The 20,186-nt window shown below is 40.4% G+C and overlaps 1 protein-coding gene across 1 annotated transcript in view; it reads left to right on the forward strand.

Moving 5' to 3' along the window:
• The window catches only part of cntnap2b (contactin associated protein 2b), a 58,868-nt gene that overhangs the window by 31,729 nt on the left and 6,953 nt on the right, over positions 1 to 20,186 (forward strand). Inside the window, exons 8-22 of the mRNA XM_049599369.1 lie at positions 184 to 442; positions 598 to 747; positions 4,471 to 4,633; positions 4,809 to 4,915; positions 5,147 to 5,266; positions 10,093 to 10,208; positions 11,304 to 11,388; positions 11,480 to 11,636; positions 13,391 to 13,518; positions 13,673 to 13,843; positions 14,295 to 14,513; positions 15,974 to 16,210; positions 16,352 to 16,585; positions 16,726 to 16,859; positions 19,071 to 19,164. Of these exons, the coding sequence (XP_049455326.1) occupies positions 184 to 442; positions 598 to 747; positions 4,471 to 4,633; positions 4,809 to 4,915; positions 5,147 to 5,266; positions 10,093 to 10,208; positions 11,304 to 11,388; positions 11,480 to 11,636; positions 13,391 to 13,518; positions 13,673 to 13,843; positions 14,295 to 14,513; positions 15,974 to 16,210; positions 16,352 to 16,585; positions 16,726 to 16,859; positions 19,071 to 19,164 (2,374 nt within the window). The remainder of the gene's footprint in view (positions 1 to 183; positions 443 to 597; positions 748 to 4,470; positions 4,634 to 4,808; positions 4,916 to 5,146; positions 5,267 to 10,092; positions 10,209 to 11,303; positions 11,389 to 11,479; positions 11,637 to 13,390; positions 13,519 to 13,672; positions 13,844 to 14,294; positions 14,514 to 15,973; positions 16,211 to 16,351; positions 16,586 to 16,725; positions 16,860 to 19,070; positions 19,165 to 20,186) is intronic.

Consider the following 20,186-nt stretch of genomic DNA (forward strand, 5'->3'; position numbering starts at 1 on the left):
TTGAGGAAATGTCTTCAAATTTGGCACATACATTTACTTGGACTCAAGGATGAACTGATTAGATTTTGGTGGTCAATACTAGACAAGCTTGAAGGCTCTGGTAAAATAGTGCTCCTGAAGAAGTGTTAGTCTATAAAGGATAGGTCAAACCTGTTTTCTCCCTCTCTCTGTCTCCCACTGTAGCGTAACCTGACATTTTCATGTGCCGAGTCCAACTCCTTCTCTGTATTCTTCAACTCCACTTCCTTCCTGCGGTTGCCGGGTCAGAGTGACAGTGACACTTTGTCAGTCAGTCTGTCATTTAGGACATGGAACCCCAACGGCCTGCTAATGTTCACAGCACTGGCTGATGGCTGGGTGGAGGTGGGACTGACAGAGGGCAAGGTCACTGTCTACATGAATGTGACACAGAAAAAGAACACACGCATTGATATCTCATCAGGTGAGCTCAGTTTATTGGTCTTTGGAATTCAGAAACCCTCAGTTAGTTTGATCACTTTTAGCTCCATTTTTATTTTGCTGCTTTTCTCAGTTATTGTTGTTGTTGGCAGTTTTATATTGAAGTTTATAGCCTAAGGTGTATTTTTTTTATTGCAGGTTCAGGTCTGAATGATGGCCTGTGGCACAGTGTCCATCTGAATGCATTGGAGAACTATGCTATGCTGACAATTGATGGAGATGAGGCATCCACAGTCAGAACAGCCATCCCTGTCCAGATCCAGACTGGAGGAACCTACTACTTTGGAGGTGATTCCTCATAACGCTAACTAACCATCCAAAGGAACATGTATATTTCATGAAGAGGTGGCAGTGAAGGATTTTTGTATTTTCAAGCAATGAATCATGTTTCAAGTCAAAGTTTTTAAAGTGTGTTATCACACCAAGTAGGAGCAGGTAATTTATCCATTATACTCAGTGCATGGCAGCTTGTTCCCCTTCGGATGTATAAAATGACTAAATTACGAACATCGAGTTAAAATGGTCACATCATGGTTTTTAGCCACTGGCAAGAGACTCACCTCAGTGCTTTCAGTTGTCTCGCTCTCTCCTATGGCTCTCTCCCTCACACAGACACACAGATAAAGAAAGACTCACAAACATGATATGTCACACACACACACACTCCTCCTCCTATCCAGATCACTCTGTCTGGAGTAATAGCGTGTTAGCCGGCGAGGTGTGTTTGTTATCTGCAGGGCTCCAGAGTGTGCTCATTTACTAATGTTTTGCAACCATGGAGCTCCACTGCTACTTGCAAACATTATTGATATAAGACCTGGAGAGCTTTAGTTTATTTAAAAAAACATTGTTAATGAGATAAACGATAGCATGAGCTAAGGCAATGTGTGTCTTTGTACCTGTAAGGGTCCAGGCCGTGACTATTAAGTCACATTTTGTGACCATGGAGTTCCAGTGTAACTTGCAAAATACTTGATATATGAACTGTAGAGCTGTTAGTTTGTTTCCAGCTTACAGTGAATAAATCCTCATGTATAACAACGCTGCTCTGACCATAACTGCGCGTTCACACCAAACTCGATGGACGCAATGTCATCGCCCGTAACGCGAGTATCGCGTCGCTTGATCACAAATGTCACCTTTTTGATTATCGCTTCATCGCTTCAATCGCGATGACGCAACCCTCCTCCCGCAATTTTCTTCACCTTCCGCTATTTTCTCGTCAACCATGGCTGAGTTAACTACCGTAGCTGCTCTTTATCTGTTGTGGACATCTGATTTGGATCTGAGACCCAAACGCCGCCGTGTCTGGGTTCACAATATCATCCAGAAACGCACACAGCTGGGTGAATATCATCACCTCCTGCAAGAGCTGCGTCTGGATGACGGTCGTTTCCAGCGGTACTTCAGGCTGACGCTGGCCCAGTTTGAGGACCTGTTGTCCCGTATCGGTGCAAGGATCTCCCGCCTGGACACCAACTACAGGCGCTCCATCCCAGTTGCGGAGCGCCTGTCCATCTGTCTCCGGTTAGCTGCTTATAATTTCTTTATGAATGGTTGGATATCAACGCTGATTGGATGTCGCGGCACAGCGCCACGCGATGTCGTTGAAAAGTTCAAAATTTTCAACTTCAAGCGACACACGCGATGAGGCGATGAGAGCGATGGCTCTTATCGCCTGAAACGCGTCGCCCGAAGCGACATCGCGTGTCATCGCGTGTCATCGCGTCATTTACATTGATTTTGAATGGAAATTTGTGGCATTCATCGCGTCCATCGTGTTTGGTGTGAACGCACAGTAAGCTTTAAGTTCACAGCAAAAACATCAACACTTCTTGCCCAAGACGAACTTGGAGCTTCAAAATAAAAGCTACAGGGGTTCCTCTTTGTTTTATTTAATTATAACAATGCCTTTTTTTAACTTTATTATACATTTCTTTATTTAAAGGGTCAATAAGCGAAATTCATCATTTCTAGATTGAAGGAATTAAAAAATCGCTATGTGAAGAACTAGAGGTGTAATTTCGTCTGGAGTATAGCATGACCTCACACACCCTGTCTCTGTGTTGATCTCTAGCCCCTTGTTTAAAAGCCGGTCCGGCTGTGCGTTCATGTGAATCCCCCCCTCAGAGCCCTTGGCCTTCCCTCCCCTATAAAAGGCTACAGACAGTGAGCAATGGCAGCGCGTATTTTCGAAGTGAAATGGCGGAGTCAAATGTCTGTTTTAATTAGTGTTACAGTAACATTAGGCACATGTCGCTATGTCGATTCAATTAAATTTAATGTTACAATCGTAGCATGGGTTAATGTCCGGAGCTTGAGTTATTAGCGGCTCGGTCCCAGCAATGGGTCAGGTGTTTCAGTTGTGTTAGGTGAGTAGCCCGGCAGCCCAACTAACATTTGCAATTAGCATTGTAAAATGTAGCCCAGCGGGCAGCCTGGCGGGCTGTGTTTAGCTATTCCCCTGCCTACATCAATGATGATGGTACCGGTAATAAATATATTTGCTGAGATGGAGGTGAGGCTCAGTGACTAGAAGAGCTGGTAGAAGTGCTCCATAGCTGTAAGTTAATCCAGTAGCCGTAGTAGCTCTAGTGCTAACTCCGGGAGCTAACGCTAATGTTCCTACTCTTCTTCGTGAGCTGGAGCTGAAGAAGAGTAGGAATGTAAGTGTGGCAGCCGACTAGTGCTAACGCTAACAGGAAAGCAGGGAAATAGCTAAACACAGCAGAGACCGAGAGTGAGTGAAAGACATCGCTAACTGCTAAACTAAGCCAAACTAAGTTGGCTGTTTAGGTTTTATTTTCTCGCCCCTGTGGCGAGTGAATCTGCCTGTAGTTAAACCGGGGCTAACTGGTGCTTCCTCCTCAGGCTCCACTTCACTCAGCTGCCAGCACAGCCAGTTAGCCTCCGCTAGCTTCCCAGCTACCTTAGAGGTAGAGGGAGGTGTGGCTCATGACACACTTTGTTTTGGTCTACAGGCAGTGCACAACAGCAAACCTAGCGGTGAAATGATTTCGCTTTTTGCCCCTTTAACTCTATTGTAATGCACTATTATTTTTAAGCTATATCACCTAGCCCTAACACCAAGGCAGAGTCCTGGATCAGGTCAGTTACCCTCGGGTATGTAGTGGGTGACCCGCAATAAAGGTGATTTGTGAATGGTGTTTTGTCTGCCAATATAATGGCAGGGAAAACACTGTGTGGTTCCAATCGTGGGTGTTGAATTGGAAATATATTAAAATGAAATGAGAATAAAGGTAATTTAATTTCATGTTTTATCGTTTTAATCCTCTGAATGCTGACCTTGTGTGTTGGCCCTGTCTCTTGCACCACATGGAATATGAGAACAGCTTCAATCAGGTGTGTTACCAACACACCTGATTGGGACATTACTGCGTAGATTTACTGTTCAATATTATGAGAGTAAGCAAAAATTATACATTTTAATAGTATTTCTTGACTTATCTTTGTTTTTAAATATTTATTCTAAGTTTTCTATGTATGAAACTGTCACTAAATGATCACTTTGCAGCCTAACCAAATTATTTGAAAAGTGCATGATAATTATAGGATTTGTGGTTTTGGTTCAGGCTGTGGATTTTGTATTTGCGGGTCAGGTTGTGGAACCAATTGGTTATGTGCAGGTGGCGGGGCAGGTGCAGTATTGCGTGTCACGTTGCAAGTTTGGGAGCAAGTTTTGAAAATCTGGCTCATGCAGGACTCTGTACCAAGGTGTCTTCAACACTTTACAATGAAAACAATACAAACACAGTGTATAAACAAGCAGCATTGATAGTGTAAAATAAAACACACTAATCAAAAACTAACTAAAATATAGCATAAAATAAACCACAGTAGGGGCTTGGACTCAAGTATTTCTGAGGCTTGGGGGTGGAAGAAAGATGCAGCACAGACAAAGTGTTCAATGTCAAGAGCACAGAGTTCATTCTATCACTATTTCTCCACTGGTTGTGATAATGACCTTTGACCTCCTCTGCTTGTCTCCAGGTAACTTCTTGCACACCAACACCCGATCACTTCAGCGCTCCTTTCAAGGCTGCATGCAGATGATCCACATAGACGACCATCTAGCTGACCTCAGGGCTGTGGAGCAGGGCCTCATTGGAACCTTTGAAAATGTCAGCCTGGATATGTGTGCCATTATAGACAGGTATGCAACCCAATCACAGTTATAAACTTAAGACTGACATAATAGAGAAAGCTCAGACTCAGGGGAAGTTCTGGTGCCTCACAGCAAATATCATGGGTTAGAAAATGGTCCCTGCTGTGTTCTGGCTGAGTTCACATGAGTTCCCTCCACTGTCCCTCTGTGTGTGTCCTGTCAGGTGTGTTCCTAATCACTGTGAGCACGGTGGGCACTGTTCTCAGACGTGGGATACATTCAGCTGCAACTGTAGCAGCACTGGATACACTGGAGCTACCTGCCATACCTGTAAGTGTAGACAGACACACGTACCTGTACTTCTACTTTTGTTGACATAATGCATTCCCTGGCCCTTTACCCTAATCCTAACCTAAACCTAATTTTGACCTGAAACTCATAACCATGTCTGGCCTTTAAAAAATGAGGATTGGTCAAAATGCCCTCACTTTTCATAAATGTGCTCACTCTTTTGGTTAAAAACATGTTTAGGTCCTCACTAGCTGTGTGTCTCCCATGTAGCGATGTATCAGCAGTCCTGTGAGGAGTATAAGCACCAGGGCAAGAGCTCGGGGAGCTACTGGATTGACCCAGATGGCAGTGGACCTATCACCCCCTTCAGAGTCAGCTGTGACATGACAGGTGAGACGTCACTGCAAAAACAGTTTAGGGTTAAACCATTTAATTTTCTCATGCCACTCTGGGAAGGACAGCAAAAGAAGAAGTTTCTCTTACAGTTTACATCCAGAAGATCTATACAATCATCACAGTTTTAAGGTGGACACTAGGGCTGCACGATTCTGGGAAAAATGTGAATCATGATTTTTTTGCTTAGAATTGAGATTACGATTCTCTGGCACGAGAAGTTGAACACAAGTTGAAATGTTTATTGCACCCATAAACTTTGACAAATGAAAAAAAAAAAAAATCAATTCAATCAGCTATAGAAGTACAGTACAGTATTTAAATGTAAACCACTTATTTATTACTTATCACTTTATTATTCATTTATAATTTATCTTAGTCTGGGCCGTTGTTGCTGTTTTAAATATTATACTATACTAAATTAATTGAATTCAACTCACCAATAGCCAGATGAAGCCTGTGATCATAACACTGCAGCCAGGTACAGTCATTGATTGAGATGGCCTTTATTATGTTTTGACCATTGTCTGTTGTTGTTGTTAGATGGGTATGGCGTTACATTGTACATTATCTCCGTTAAATATGTCTGTGTTGTCGGGCAACAGGAACTTTCTTGTTTCTTGCCTTGCATGGCTTCATCATATTGCACTTTGTGGTGACGTTTAAGGTGATTGTAAAGATTTGTGGTGTTGCCTTGCGGTGCTGCTATGACGGCAAAACAGGGCTTGCAACGGATTTCAGACTGATTTTCATCGTCTTGCCTAAATCCAGAATATTTCTGCACCACCGAATGCGAGCCTTTTTTCGGAACGAGTTCGCTTTGTGTGGTTGGCTGATTCTTGTCACTACCACCTGGGTTTTCATCAATGTTTAGTTTGTATGTAGTTGTCTTTATCACAACTTTCCTCCGTATCTGCACTCTTTAAACTTTTCTCTCGTACTCACTCGCTGCTGCAGCTAGCCTACTAGCAGTGTTGCCAGATCTTGGGAGAAACAAGCAACCAGGGCTATGGAAACAAGCCCAGCTAGCAAGCGTGGCTAATAAGCAGACCTGGCAACCCTGCCTACTAGTTTTGAAAGACTGTTACCAGTTACCTCTTCTGGCTTCTACATGAAATCATGTGATGTGGAGCCGCTTTGTCATAGGGTGAAGGAGAATGCAACGCTAGAGCAGCACTTGGGGTGCTTGAGACAACTACTTTACTATGACAGCTACCAGAGTTTGTTTGCAATGCCGCTTGTGAAATAATGTTGGAAAATTGTTGTCATTTAGAAATTGGATCGCATGTAGGTGTGAATCAAGATCAGGATCTTCTTATGATTAACCATGCGGACCTAGTGGACACCCAAGATTAGTGTCACCAATTCAGTATCTGACCAAATATTTCCCCTTCTGTTCCTGAGACATGACATTGAGTAATGGCCAGAAAAGAGTTGCAGAACATTTTGATGTCACAGTGAAGTTGACCTTTGACCTTTTGGATATAATCAATCAATCAATCAATTTTATTTATACAGCCCAATATCACAAATCACAATTTGCCTCACAGGGCTTTACAGCATACGACATCCCTCTGTCCTTATGACCCTCGCAGCGGATAAGGAAAAACTCCCCAAAAAAAACCCTTTAACGGGGAAAAAAAATGTATAAAATGTCATCACTTCATTATTTTATTCTATTAGACATTTGTGTGAAGTTTTGTCATAATTGGTGTATGGATTCTTGAGTTATAACCAAAAACATATTTTGTGAGGTCACACTGACCTTGACCTTTGACCTTTGACCACAAAATTCTAATCAGTTTATTCTTCAGTTCAAATGAATGTTTGTGCCAAATCTGAAGAAATTCCCTCAAGCTGTTCTCAAGATGTTGTGTTCACGACAATGAGATGGATGCAAGGTCTCAGCAACCTTGACCTTTGACCCTTGACCACCAAAATTTAACCAGGTCATCCTTGAGTATAAGTGGACATTTGTGCCAAATTTGAAGAAATTCCCTTGAGGTGTTATTGAGATTCACAAGTATGGGGGACAGGCGACGTGAAAACATTATGCCTCCAGTCACAGCTATTGCTGGCACTGAGGCATAAAAACAAACCTGAAAAGCTTTTGTAAATTGGTGCATTGGATTAAACCCTAATATTCCACTTATATTTAGAATAATAGCCGAGTCAGAATAAAAATGCCTGAGGAGGGTGGTGTAAACCTTTGATAATAATTCAATTGGAAAGTATTACAATAACCACATAAATGCTTAATCTGTGGTTTCTCTCTGGTAAAAAAATATTTCTTCTACGCATGTTTGCCCCATGAGGTGACAGAGCTGGTGCATGAGTCGTACACATAATGCCAGCAGCTGTTTTTATAGACTTCCTCTGCTGATTTTGACAGAGATTTGCTCTTAATTCCTTTGTTAATGCAACTTCTTATGTGAGCGCTCTGATTAATGATTTTATGCTTTGATTTTGAAACAGTAGCCTTATGTTATGTTGTTGCTACAGGCTGAATTGCAGTGTCACCAGACATAAAAATCATATATGGCTACCACTATCAGTAGCCTGCATATGAGACATTTAGGAAACATCAGAAAATTGTAGGGGTGCACGATAACTATCGGGCCGAACAGGAAATTATTACATCATTCCAATAAGTCCGATATCATGATGAATAGCCCCAATAACATATATAATTTTGTCAGCACGGCAGTGCCCCGCTCCCATTATGAGACCTGAATGGCCTGCAGTGAATGCTGCGTTCAAGTGACGTCAGCATAATCAGAAAAACTCTTTATGACTGGGAAAATTCAAGAACAACTCGTTAACTCATAATTTCACACAGACACGCGCACTCTCTCTCTCTCTCTCTCTCTCTCTCTCTCTCTCTCTCTCTCTCTCACTCTCTCACTCTCTCACTCACACACACACACACACACACACACACACACACACACATATCACACACAGACGTGCACACTCTCTCACACTAGTGTTGCACGGTATACTGGTACTAACGGTAGACCGCAACACTAAAACTCCACAGTACATATGATACCATAATGTTGGAGTACCGTAGTACTACGGTACCTCACGGTACCACCACTGTGGGATAAGTTCAAAGTCCAGTCGCAAGAGGGTGAGTGTCCATGCGCCGTCCAATAACGGTGCGCGCTGTCCAATAATGGCACGCGCTGTCCAATAACAGCGAATCCTGCCGGTTGTGGGTTGAACGGGGGTCAAATACGGCGGTCATAGTGCTCCGCGGTGCAAGATAAGGGCTTACCGGTGACAAAGAAGTCTGGCTCCAGGTCCAATAATGTCCTCTTGTTGGCGTCATGACTGCCCAGTAGTACCTGGACAGCCGAGCTGTGGCGGCACACAGGTATGTGACGTGTCAGAGGAGAAACGAGCCGTTCACATTTCTCTCTTTGTGGCAGGTAACGGCCCACAAACCTCAGCGCACTTAAGGGACTGTTCTTTACTTATGAAGGGACTGTTCTTTACTTGTCAGGGGAGGAGGGTGGCTGGTTGATTTTTATTTTATTAATTTATTTTATTTTGATCCCCCTATGTTAATCACTTATTGATGCTGTTTTTAAAGTATGAATAAGTCAGTAAGTAATTTATTCCTTTGAAATATCATTGATGTATTATAGAAAAGTGATTTATCTTTTTATAAATGACAAAAGGCACATCTGCCTCATTTTTGCTGTGGTATCGTGATACTGCTCAGAACCGTGATACTTTCACTGGTATCGTACCGTGGGTCCCAATTTTGGTACCGTGACAACACTATCTCACACACACACACACAGACGCATGCTCTCTCTCTCTCTCTCTCTCTCTCTCTTCTGAGATAAAAGAACAACTGAACCTCATTTACCTTAGTGAAAAGGTAGTCATTTGATTGGAACCATAAGCCAAAATTCTTTAAACTTATTTTTTTGTGACTATGGAATGCACTTTTTCAGTTTGTATACATAGACAAGTCTAACTTGTTCAGTGCAGTCATTTTCTATATATATTTATTTTTTTGAACTTCTGGAATGAACTTTTTCAGTTTGTAATCCCGATGCATGTATTTGCATCAGTTCAAGGGGCCTTTATTTTTATATCAGTAAGTAATGCACCTTATTTAAATTGATGTTCATTTGAGTAGTTTTTTTGTTTGACATCTTTTCAAAAATGTTTGAGATGCTTGCCAATAGTTTTTCATTGGAAAAAATAAATATCTCTTCATTTAAAGGGTCAAAACTGTTTTGGTTTTGTTCATAGTATTGATGTCATGATATCTTAGGTATATATATATATATATATATATATATATATATATATATATATACTGTATATGTGTGTGTGTTATTGGTTATCGGTATCGGTTTAAAAGAAAAGTTATCGTGCATCCCTAGAAAATTGTATGTATTGTATAATGTTGCTTTGGGGCATGTAAATACACATCTTGTTGGATCACTTTATTTAGCATCCATGTAAACAAATAAGTCGGAATCTTTGATTACAATGATTTCAATCAAACAAAAGAAATATTGTTCATGTAACCGCAGCTACTGTGGAAAGTAGAACTGAAGTTCTACTTGCCACACTTATCTTTTACAGCTGTGCGTAACACACCCAAAATGTCTGTTAAACATTCAGGAACATGTGTTTGTGAATGTAGTACAGTAGCTACTGTAGAATCAAACCATTCATCCGTCATGCTTTTTTACTTCATACTGTTTATTGTACAAGTTATTATGCATCTGTGTGTAGTGTAAATAAATCTTTGCTGAAGAATGATACTATTACCATTATTTTTTCTGGTCTTTTAGAGGAAAAGGTTTGGACCACACTGAAGAACAACCTGTCTCCTCAGACATCAATCACCAGTGCAGACCAGGAGGGGAAGGCAGTGCTGCAGATTATTTACAATGTGACTGACGAACAGGTACACAATGATTACACACTTACTTAGACTCACAGTAGTTCACCTGGATGTAGCACTTAGACTTAAGATCAGTTTTTGGAAGGAGGTAAATTTAAGTTTAAATGTAAGTGAAAACAGGCCTGTGTAACTGACAATTGTACATTAAAAAATATTGTATATGCCAGCATGAACAAAAAAAGTCACAGACCTGTACTCTGCTGGCACACATGGTAATTTCAGAATAATTTACTTCCACAGCACAATATTTTTCTTTTCATTAGTACAACAACATCATGTCATACTCACCACCCTGCTGCCCTTACTGAAGTTTCTTTGATTAACACTAATACTTATCATCCATTTATTTAACACGCTTCTCCTCTCTGGATTTTCCCATTGATGTTAAACTACGGTCAATCTGTTTAGTCCGCTCAGTACTGAATGGGTCTAATCTGTAATCACTGAAACCTCAACAGGTTTAATTCAACACTGAAACATTATGAACATAAAATTGTACAGTACATAACCATGACATGTTGCACAGATTCAAGGCCACTCCAACAAGAAAAAAAAGCAATAATCAGTATTTTATAGCATGATGATGCCTTTAAAGGTGGACCAGTTGATAACTAACTGACAACACTTGGGGGATCATGAAGTGTAGCATGTGAAACGTCTTTCCTCCATAGCATATACCAAAATATGTCAAGATAAGCAGGTATTGTGTAATAAAGAGAAAACTTCTTCATATAACAAGATAAAGTGATGTTGTTATAACAAGAAAAGCTTCCTATTAAAACAGAATAATCTGCTATTTACTGATAATGGAAAATATGATATTATGCCATGAAGAAACTTTGATATGAATGAGAATGATGTTATTGTAACAGCAAAACCTAAGAACCAGAGTTTATTTTGTCATGGTGGCAGCGATACACTGCTGTGATGCCAGTACATCTAAAAGTTGATCAAAACATTTTTATATTGTATTTTGTAATCAATTCCAAATAACTGCTATTAGTCATTGTCAAAAAAATGAAACATTTGTTGTGTACAATGAAAGAGCACATAAAAACAAGTTGTCTCTCTGACTCCTTTCTCTGTGTGTGTGTCCAGATGTTGTCAGTCACCAGCAGTGCAGAGTACTGTGATCAGTATGTAGCCTACGCCTGCCGAATGTCTCGTCTGCTCAACAGTCCTGGTAAAGTTTCCCTCAGCATGTAGTCTGACTTGAGAAATGATCTGATGAAAGTGAAAGTAAACTGACTCCAGGCTGTTGGTTTGACTTTCAGATGGTGTCCCATTTACCTGGTGGGTAGGAAGAGCCAATGAGAGGCATTCTTACTGGGGGGGTTCAGGACCAGGGATTCAGAAGTGTGCCTGTGGTATCGAACACAACTGCACTGACCACAAACACTACTGCAACTGTGATGCTGACCAGCGCACCTGGTGAGTGGACCACTGCTTGGCTGCTGCTTGGCTGAGTAGCTGACTAGTTTTAGCTAGTTTTTATATTCACACTGGTCTACAGTCCTAACCTTCAGGAAAGCAGCTGTGACAGCCAGCAGCATTTGCGTTGGCTAAAAACACTAATGCTACATGACTACTATATCTCATCTATATAAAACCAGGATGTGTGTGGATTCTGTTTTATTCCTTTCCTCTGTATGTTTATTTCCAGTCTGCCATATGAATTCTTCTGAACAAACTGTTGCACTGCAGCTTGCACAGTCTGTGATTAGTATAAAAATATATTTCAGTCTGCTTTTGCAGCCTTACTCAATTTTTGTTGGAGATTCTTTTTAAGACAGATGTTTTAGTTATTAAAGATGACCATTTGTAAATTGAGTCATGCTGTGTTGGGTAAAGTGTTCCCTAAAAACTCTTCATTTATTTTTTTATCATAGAAGTAAAATGTGGAAAGTTTATAAAGGGGAATATAATGGTTCAACATGTCAAATGCCTGAGAACACACCACACCACTTTTATCAAGTGATGGTTTAAGTTGTTTCATGAAAAAGCAATGAGCGCTCTCTGTAGGACAATTAGGATGGAAAGAAAATTATTAGGCTGTTTGTCCACATAGTCTTTGTCTTCAACAAAGAAACATTGACTGGACGCTGGGGAGCACTTCATCCCAGCGCTTCATCAAAAAGAGCTCCCGCCTCTTTTTGTAATGGCGTGCTCTGCATGGGTATGTTTCTGCGACAATATTGTAACACTGACATTAGCTAGGTCGCTAATGTAATGCCACATTAACAGAGGGTTGACTACACTTTTAATGTCAAGCTTACAAAACAAACGGTGACAAAAGCACAACACTCACCAGCAAGATCGGGGGTCTGCCGGCCGAGCTTCTCCCAAAAAATGAGCTTTTCTGTCTTTGTTGTCATGATTAGACAGTAGCATAGCTAAAGAAGTGGCCGTGATGTCACCGGCACCTTTCTTAAAAGCTTCTCCTTATTGGAAACAACTGAAAAAAGGGAAAAAACTTATTATGTTGACACAGGCCCTAATATATGCAAGAAACTATTCTTTTTTTCGGTTTATGTACTTAGATTAGCTCTTTAGGGCCTGTGTCCACGTAGCGCTTTGTTTCAGCAGAAAAGTGCTGGCAGGGCCCTGGGGAGCGCTTCATCCCAGCGGCTCATTAAAAAAGCTCCCTGTGCTTTTTCAAATGTGCTCCCCATGGGTACGTTTCTATCACAACAATATATTGACACTAACATTAGCTACTTAGCAACCAAGTTTTTTTTCTCTAGGCCGCCACATGCACTCTCTCCTCAATTGGAAAAAGAAACAGGTACTAAGAAAAAAACACTATGTGGATACAGGCACCCTTACATGCATACTTAAATGATGCAGTAGACTATGTTAGTAGATAGGTCAGCTGTGTTTACCTTCAAATTAGAGGCTATAGTTATGATAATAGTTTATTTATAGGATCTATGTTTGGCTGCTGGTATTTCTGCCCTACAGGACTATACTATAAAGCTGTTTGTGTGCTGATAATACTGTGTGCTTAAATAGATTCAGTGTCACCAGTAAAGCACTATCAAACCCAGGCTGTAAAAATATTTTCTCTGAGTAGGAAAACATTGTCGCATGATCCTGATTTAACTGATGTGTGTGTCTCCCTGTGTGTGTGTGTGTGTGTGTGTGTGTGTGTGTGTGTGTGTGTGTGTGTGTGTGTGTGTGTGCAGGAGGGAGGATGCAGGCCTGTTGGTGTATAAAGACCATTTGCCAGTCAGTCAGGTTGTGGTTGGTGACACAAGCAGAGCTGGATCTGAGGCTAAAGTGACTATAGGACCACTCAAATGCCAGGGGGACCGTGAGTCTCTCTCTCTCTCTCTCTCTCTCTCTCACTTACTCACACACTTACACACAAATGAATCTTTCACCAGATACTATGAGATATTGAAATATTTCATATCATCAGAGAACTATTAATACTTTCCTCTGTGTCTTGCTGTTGTTTTCTGAAGGGAACTTCTGGAACGCAGCGTCCTTCACCAGCCCTGCCTCGTACCTCCACTTTCCTTCCTTCAGAGGAGAAACCAGCACTGACATCTCCTTCTACTTTAAGACTTCGTCCACTCATGGAGTCTTTCTGGAGAACCTGGGAACCAGTGACTTCCTTCACATTGAACTCAGAGGTGTGTCTGTGTGTGTGGACACTACACACATTTTAGAATTGTCTCAATGGCAATTAAACACTGCAAGTTAAGATATGAGTAAAAAAAAGGGGGAAAAAAATGAACATAGATATTTTACACCAAAATAATGGTATGCTATGTTTGTTCCACGTGTTTTTTTTTTAATTTAGTATGGCAGGCACTAACAGACAGAAATTCAGTAAAATGTATTTTTAAGTCACAAAGTGCTTTTCTGTCTTTCTTTCTTCTCTTAAAGGAAACCGTATTGAAACAAATAATAATAATGAGATAAGATGTAAAATGTAGTAAAAAACTGACAGTAAGATATGCATAGTTAAAAAAGGCACCAGTATAAGTAGTAAAAGGCCCTCTAGTTAAAGGGTTTTCAGGAGTGATTATAAGATGCTAAAGTCTTAAAACATCACTCATGTTTTGATCCCGGTGCTCCCAGGAGGCTCGATGGTCCTCTTCTCTTTTGATGTGGGCAGTGAGCGGGTGGAGCTCAGCGTTCACTCACCGGTGCCTCTGAACAACGACCAATGGTATCGTGTGGAGGCTGAAAAGAACATCAAGGAAGCGGTGCTGCAGCTTAATGGACAGTACAGAGAGGTCAGACCCATGCCCCCACAGGGACACACCAAACTGGAGTTCTACAGTGAGCTATATGTTGGTAAGACGCACACACCTCATGTGCTGTACTGTTCTCCACAGTTGTCACATGTAATGGCATACACCACTCCAGTATTACCACATCTTCATCTTGTTCCTGTCTTTACGGTGACTCAGCAGAGATCATAAAATGTTGAATGTGATAGTTCCCTGTGAGTGTGCATTTGACAACTATTTTAGATTTATTCTTAGTTCTTTGATTAAAACTTTAGTCACATTTTAGACATTTTTATCCTTCATTGTTTTAGTCTAGTTCTAGTCAAAGATATGTCATTACATTTTAGTCAACTTTTAGTCAGAGTGTTTTCTCTCTTTAAAACAATTACAATAGTAATAGAGGAATAATAATACAGGTATTGGAAATTAGAATCAAGGTGACAGGTTGTATCAAGTGCAGAAATTTCATTAAGACATCTGTTTTTTTTTTACAACTACAGCTGATTTCTACACAAGTCATTGTTGATTCTGATACCTATTTTATATTCGGTCCTTACTCATTAGTTTTACTCACATTTTAGTCATTTTTAAACTCCAAACGTTTTAGTTGACAGAAATTCGTGACATTTTAGTTAACTTTAAGTCATTATGTTTTCTATGTTTTTTTTTTTTATCTTTAAACTAATCCAGTTAGGCTAATTCATGTATCAGAAATTAATATCAAGGTGACAGGTTGTACAAAAATTTCATTAAGAACACAAATTTCTGAACACTTAAACTGTCATCCAGCAATTTTTGATAGGTTTGAGGGGTGATTTAGGAGCAAACACTTAATGACCATCATTTCTTTATTTATGGTCTCAAAAACTTTGAGATCACAAATAACTAATATGAGATAACTTGACAACCATTTGTAACTAGGAGCCTCATTTATGAAACTGCAGAGAAATCCATACTTACTGTTTGCATACGTATGTAGGAAATGTATGTATGCCAAAAAGATATTCTAATTTATAAAACTATGTCTCCACCTGCCAGACTGCAGTTTCCTTTTATAAATCCCAAATCAACTTGGACTTGTCTGCATGTGGATCAGCCTCATGCCCTGCCCCCTACACGCCCACATTCAACCATAAATGGTCAATGCAAAGCATCTTATCAATGCTGATGCATAGACATGAGCCATTTGATCAGTGGTTCAGTGCGGTAAACCATGCAACGACCAAGAGGAAAATCAAGTTGTTTTCATGTTAAGAGGTGCTTGTGGGTAAGCTGGAGGTTAGAAAGCACAGAGCCTATTGTTTGGTGGACAGTGGAGTTACAGACTAAAGAAAAGGCAGTGAATGAGCCTTCAAAACACAATGAAAAAAACTTTGTATGAGTTAATGATAACAATGTACATTTGTATAGCTACAACTTCTCTGTAACATTCGGTGTGCTGATGGAATGGCTAATGAGTCAGTGGCTGTGAATCATGAATGAAACAGCTTAAACTAATGCCGTGCTTTATGTCTTCTTTCCCAGGTGCCTCAAGTGGTCAGAGGGGTTTCCTGGGCTGCATGCGAGCTCTGAAGGTAAATGGAGTGACCTTTGACCTTGAGGAGAGGGCGCAGGTAACTCCAGGGGTAAATCCAGGCTGCCAGGGCCACTGCAGTAGTTATGGGCTGCACTGCAGAAATGGAGGGAAGTGTGTGGAACAGTACAATGGATACTCCTGTGACTGCTCCCTCACTGCGTATGATGGACCCTTCTGCACCGATGGTATGGCCTCCAACACTGAAAGAAACTACAGTAGAGCAGATTACATCATTTTAGATTAGATTGATTCGAAAAGATGTAGCAACTAAGAGTGATCGACACTTTAAAGGTCTTGTAATTACCCTTCCTTCTTCTGTGTGTTAGATGTTGGCGGCTACTTTGAGACAGGAACCCTGGTGCGTTATGACTTTCTGTCAGAGGTGGGATCTTTTGCGCCGCAGGAGGTGAAGAGCATGTCGGGTGTCGGTGGTCCTAGTGAGGCCAACCTGACCCAGGAGGAGCTGGTTTTTAGCTTCAGCACCTCTAGTGCTCCTAGCATCCTGGTCTACATCAGCTCCAGAACTCAGGACTACCTAGCTGTGGTGCTCAGACACAACGGTGGGCTTATCAACATCATTGCTGATGAAGTTTTTATTTATCATAAATTTATCTGAAAAAAATTGTATATTTTATAAACAGCTGTTACATTATTATCTTGCTATAAGACATACATAATGTCTCTGTGTGTGTGTGTCCAGGCACTCTCCAGATTCGCTACAGTCTCGGGGGTCTAACGGAACCTTACACCATAGATGTTGACCATCGTAACATGGCCAACGGACAGCCTCACTCTGTCAACATAACAAGGAACTTAAGGGAGATACGACTACAGGTTAGTGCTTCCTGCAGCTACAATAGTACCTGACAAGGTCAAACCAAATACTGTATGCTGCAAATACCTGGGGAAAAAGGGTCACATTGCTTTAAAGTAATAGTTGTTATTATGTTTTTTTATGTTTTTTTTCATGTATCTGAACTGAGAATCAAGTTGACAGGTTGTATAAAATTTTCATTTAGACAATTTTTTCCTGCAACTACAAATCATTTCTACACACTTACAATCTGTCATTTCTCCAACAGTTGTTGACAGGTTTGAGGGGTGATTTATGAGCACACACTTACTGATCATCATTTGAAAAGCTCAACATCTCTGTGTTTATGCTCTCAAAAACTTTGACACCACAAATAACTAATCTGAGACAACTAGGATTTGTACCCAGGGTCATTATAAACTCATCTGACTTATCCATCTCACTGTTAAGAAGCAGAGAAAGAACTTCATTAAAGCCTGAATTCTTTCTTAATCTGCAACATGTTAGTCTGGAGGTTTAAACTTGTGTCCTCTCACAGAGTCGGTGGTTAAAACTAATTTTTCATCTCTGCCAGAGAAAACTGAGCTCAGACTGTTTACTTATAACACAGCTACACTGACAGATAACTGAGCCTCCTACCTGCCTGTCAAGCAGCATCAACCCATAAACCTTCTATAGACAGTCCAGACTGAGTGGAGTCCTGCAGGGATGAAATGAGAAATCTGGCAGCTGCTTGCTCTGCTGCCATTCAGCAGCTAGTCAAACATCCTGGCTCAGACTATTTACTGGAGTTTGCCAGCCTGTCCCTCATGTGGCATCTGACGATAATTAAAAGCATGGCTGCTCTCAGTGTCCAATAGTCGACCACAAACATTTTTGTCCCGTCTTGTCTGGTCACTAAAAATGAAACGTAGATTTCCTCTTAGTTTTTATTATCAAGATCTTTTTTTAGCTTGTCATCGTCTCGTTTTTTTTATGGAAAAAAGATCGTTGACAAAAAGTTTTTGTCATAGTTTTGGTCAACGCAATTAACACTGTTTGGATAAAAGGATTTTTCAAAGGATTTTTCAAAATGTTGTAGTATTTCTTTAAAACACGTGTCCTATAGACTGTAATTTCTTTTAAACATGGGGCTTTGATACTTGTTTTCAGGAAAAAGGAAGAGGGTATTGGTAGGATGGCAGAATTACTGAATTTACTGTTCAACCAAAATTGCAAACTGTAAATAGTTTTAATCTACATTACTTTCTACTGAAGAAATAGGTCAAAAGAAAACTTGAAGCAATATTTCACCCACAAATTGACCATTTCTAAATCAATTATTCATGCTGTGTTTGCTTGATTTTGTGAAGAAATGTTTCTTTTTCTTGCATGCCTCCACAGAAAATGACAGATGTTGTTTTATCGATTGATTAGGGACTGCGTTTCAAAACAGCAAAACTATATCAAAACATTTGTAAACAAAAACTCTGGGACAACCCGTGCAGTATAAGTCTCATTTATCCAGTTGTATGTACAGTACTTCCCAATTACAGGCATTTTTAATAAATAACCTTAGTGGTGGAGTCTGGCTTTGAAGAGAGCATAGATAGGTTTTACTTTTAGTTCAGTTTTTAAATAGCAAGGTTTTTTTGTGAAAATGCATGTGTCTGGGAAGTACTGTATATACAGCTGGATAATTGAGACTTGAAATATACTCGGCAGTTATGTTAGAGTTTGTAAACAGATGTTTTGATATAGTTTTGCTGTTGTCAAAGTGGTCCCCAATCAACCGAAAAATTGATCAATATGTTTGCTGTTTTCATGGAGGCATGCAAGAAAAACAAGCTTTCTTTGCAAGTTCAAGGTAACTTTGCATGACTAACTGATTAACAAATGGCCATTGTGTGGGTGAAGTATTCCTTTAAATGCACCTACTGCGGTTCATTCAGAAGAACAAGGACACTGATTCTGTAAAGATACATTGTTGTTGAATTTACTGTATGTAATCTTTCCATGCTGTGGGCAGCACAACAAAATTCTTTACACCTCCAATCGAGGACAAATTATACTGATATGTGCAGGAATAGATACCACAAGAGGAAAGTTAGACATTTATTTAATTTTATTTTTAGGTCACCTTGCCTTTTAAAGCCCACAGATGAACAGTTCTTGGTGGTAATGACAACAGAGCAGATTAAAGTTATTAGTAACATTTGTTACTGTTCCTTTCCTCTGTCCATATTCACCAGCTGGACCACTACCCAGTTGCCACATACACCCTACCTGAGGCCTCTGACACCCAGTTCAACTTGGTCAAAAGTATCTTTCTTGGAAAGGTCTTTGGTAAGTGTGAAGATGAGTTGAAGTGTGTGTGTGTGTGTGTGTGTGTGTGTGTGTGTGTGTGTGTGTGAAGATCCTTTTCAGACAGGATTGATTTCTCTAAAGCCTATTTACACCTGGTATTAACATGTTTTTCAGTCATCTAATCACAAGTGGACAGCGGGGCACATTGTTGTTCACACCTGTGTCTACCATGCGTCTCCAGCTCACCACTTGTGTTCACATTTCAATACTGCCTAATCCATTATGCTAGAAGAACAGAGGGCCCTGTGCACAGTTATTACGTCCTCACTCTCATTCGCTAGCTGCTCACCAGCCATGTTAACAGTTGTGTCGGTACAACTGGAGATTTCGCTGGAAGCAGAATTAAACACAGTTCCTTCCAGAGGGCAAAACAGTTGACGGTCATGTAACACTTTGTCCAACAGATAGTTACAGTGGTGATTGTTTTTAGCTTGACTTCCTCTTGTTTTTGTCATGGAAAAAAGGTCATTGACAAACAATTTTTGCCATAGTTTTTGTCAGTGAAATGAACACTCCTGCAAGTGGTTTAAGTGATTTAATCTCAATTTGTCTTGGTGGTTGTTTACACTTGTATTTAGCGCTGTTAGATTTTAATCCTGTTTAGATGGTGTCTGTGTGTGATTTTTCTCCTCCTGTTCCAATATCACATTACATCGCTATTAATTAATAATTAATAATTAATTACAATCCCAGTCACCAACTAGTTTTTTTTTTTTTTTTTTTAATTTTTAAAGATTATTTTTTCAGGCTTTTTGCCTTTAATGTTCAGGATAGAGTGAAATGGGGGAGAGAGAGAGAGCGGGGGGGGGGTGACATGCAGCAAATGGTTGCAAGCTGGAGTCGAACCTGTGACCGCTGCAGCGAGGCATCGCCATTGTACATGGGGCGCTGGCACTATCCACTGCCCTACCAATTCCCCAGTCACCAACTACTTATCAGTTTGCTCCTTGGTCCACCAATCACACACAGTACAACTGGTAATTTAAAGTGTATCTATGAGA

The sequence above is a fragment of the Epinephelus fuscoguttatus genome, linkage group LG15 (genome assembly GCF_011397635.1).
Source record: "Epinephelus fuscoguttatus linkage group LG15, E.fuscoguttatus.final_Chr_v1".
Lineage (NCBI taxonomy): Eukaryota > Metazoa > Chordata > Actinopteri > Perciformes > Serranidae > Epinephelus > Epinephelus fuscoguttatus.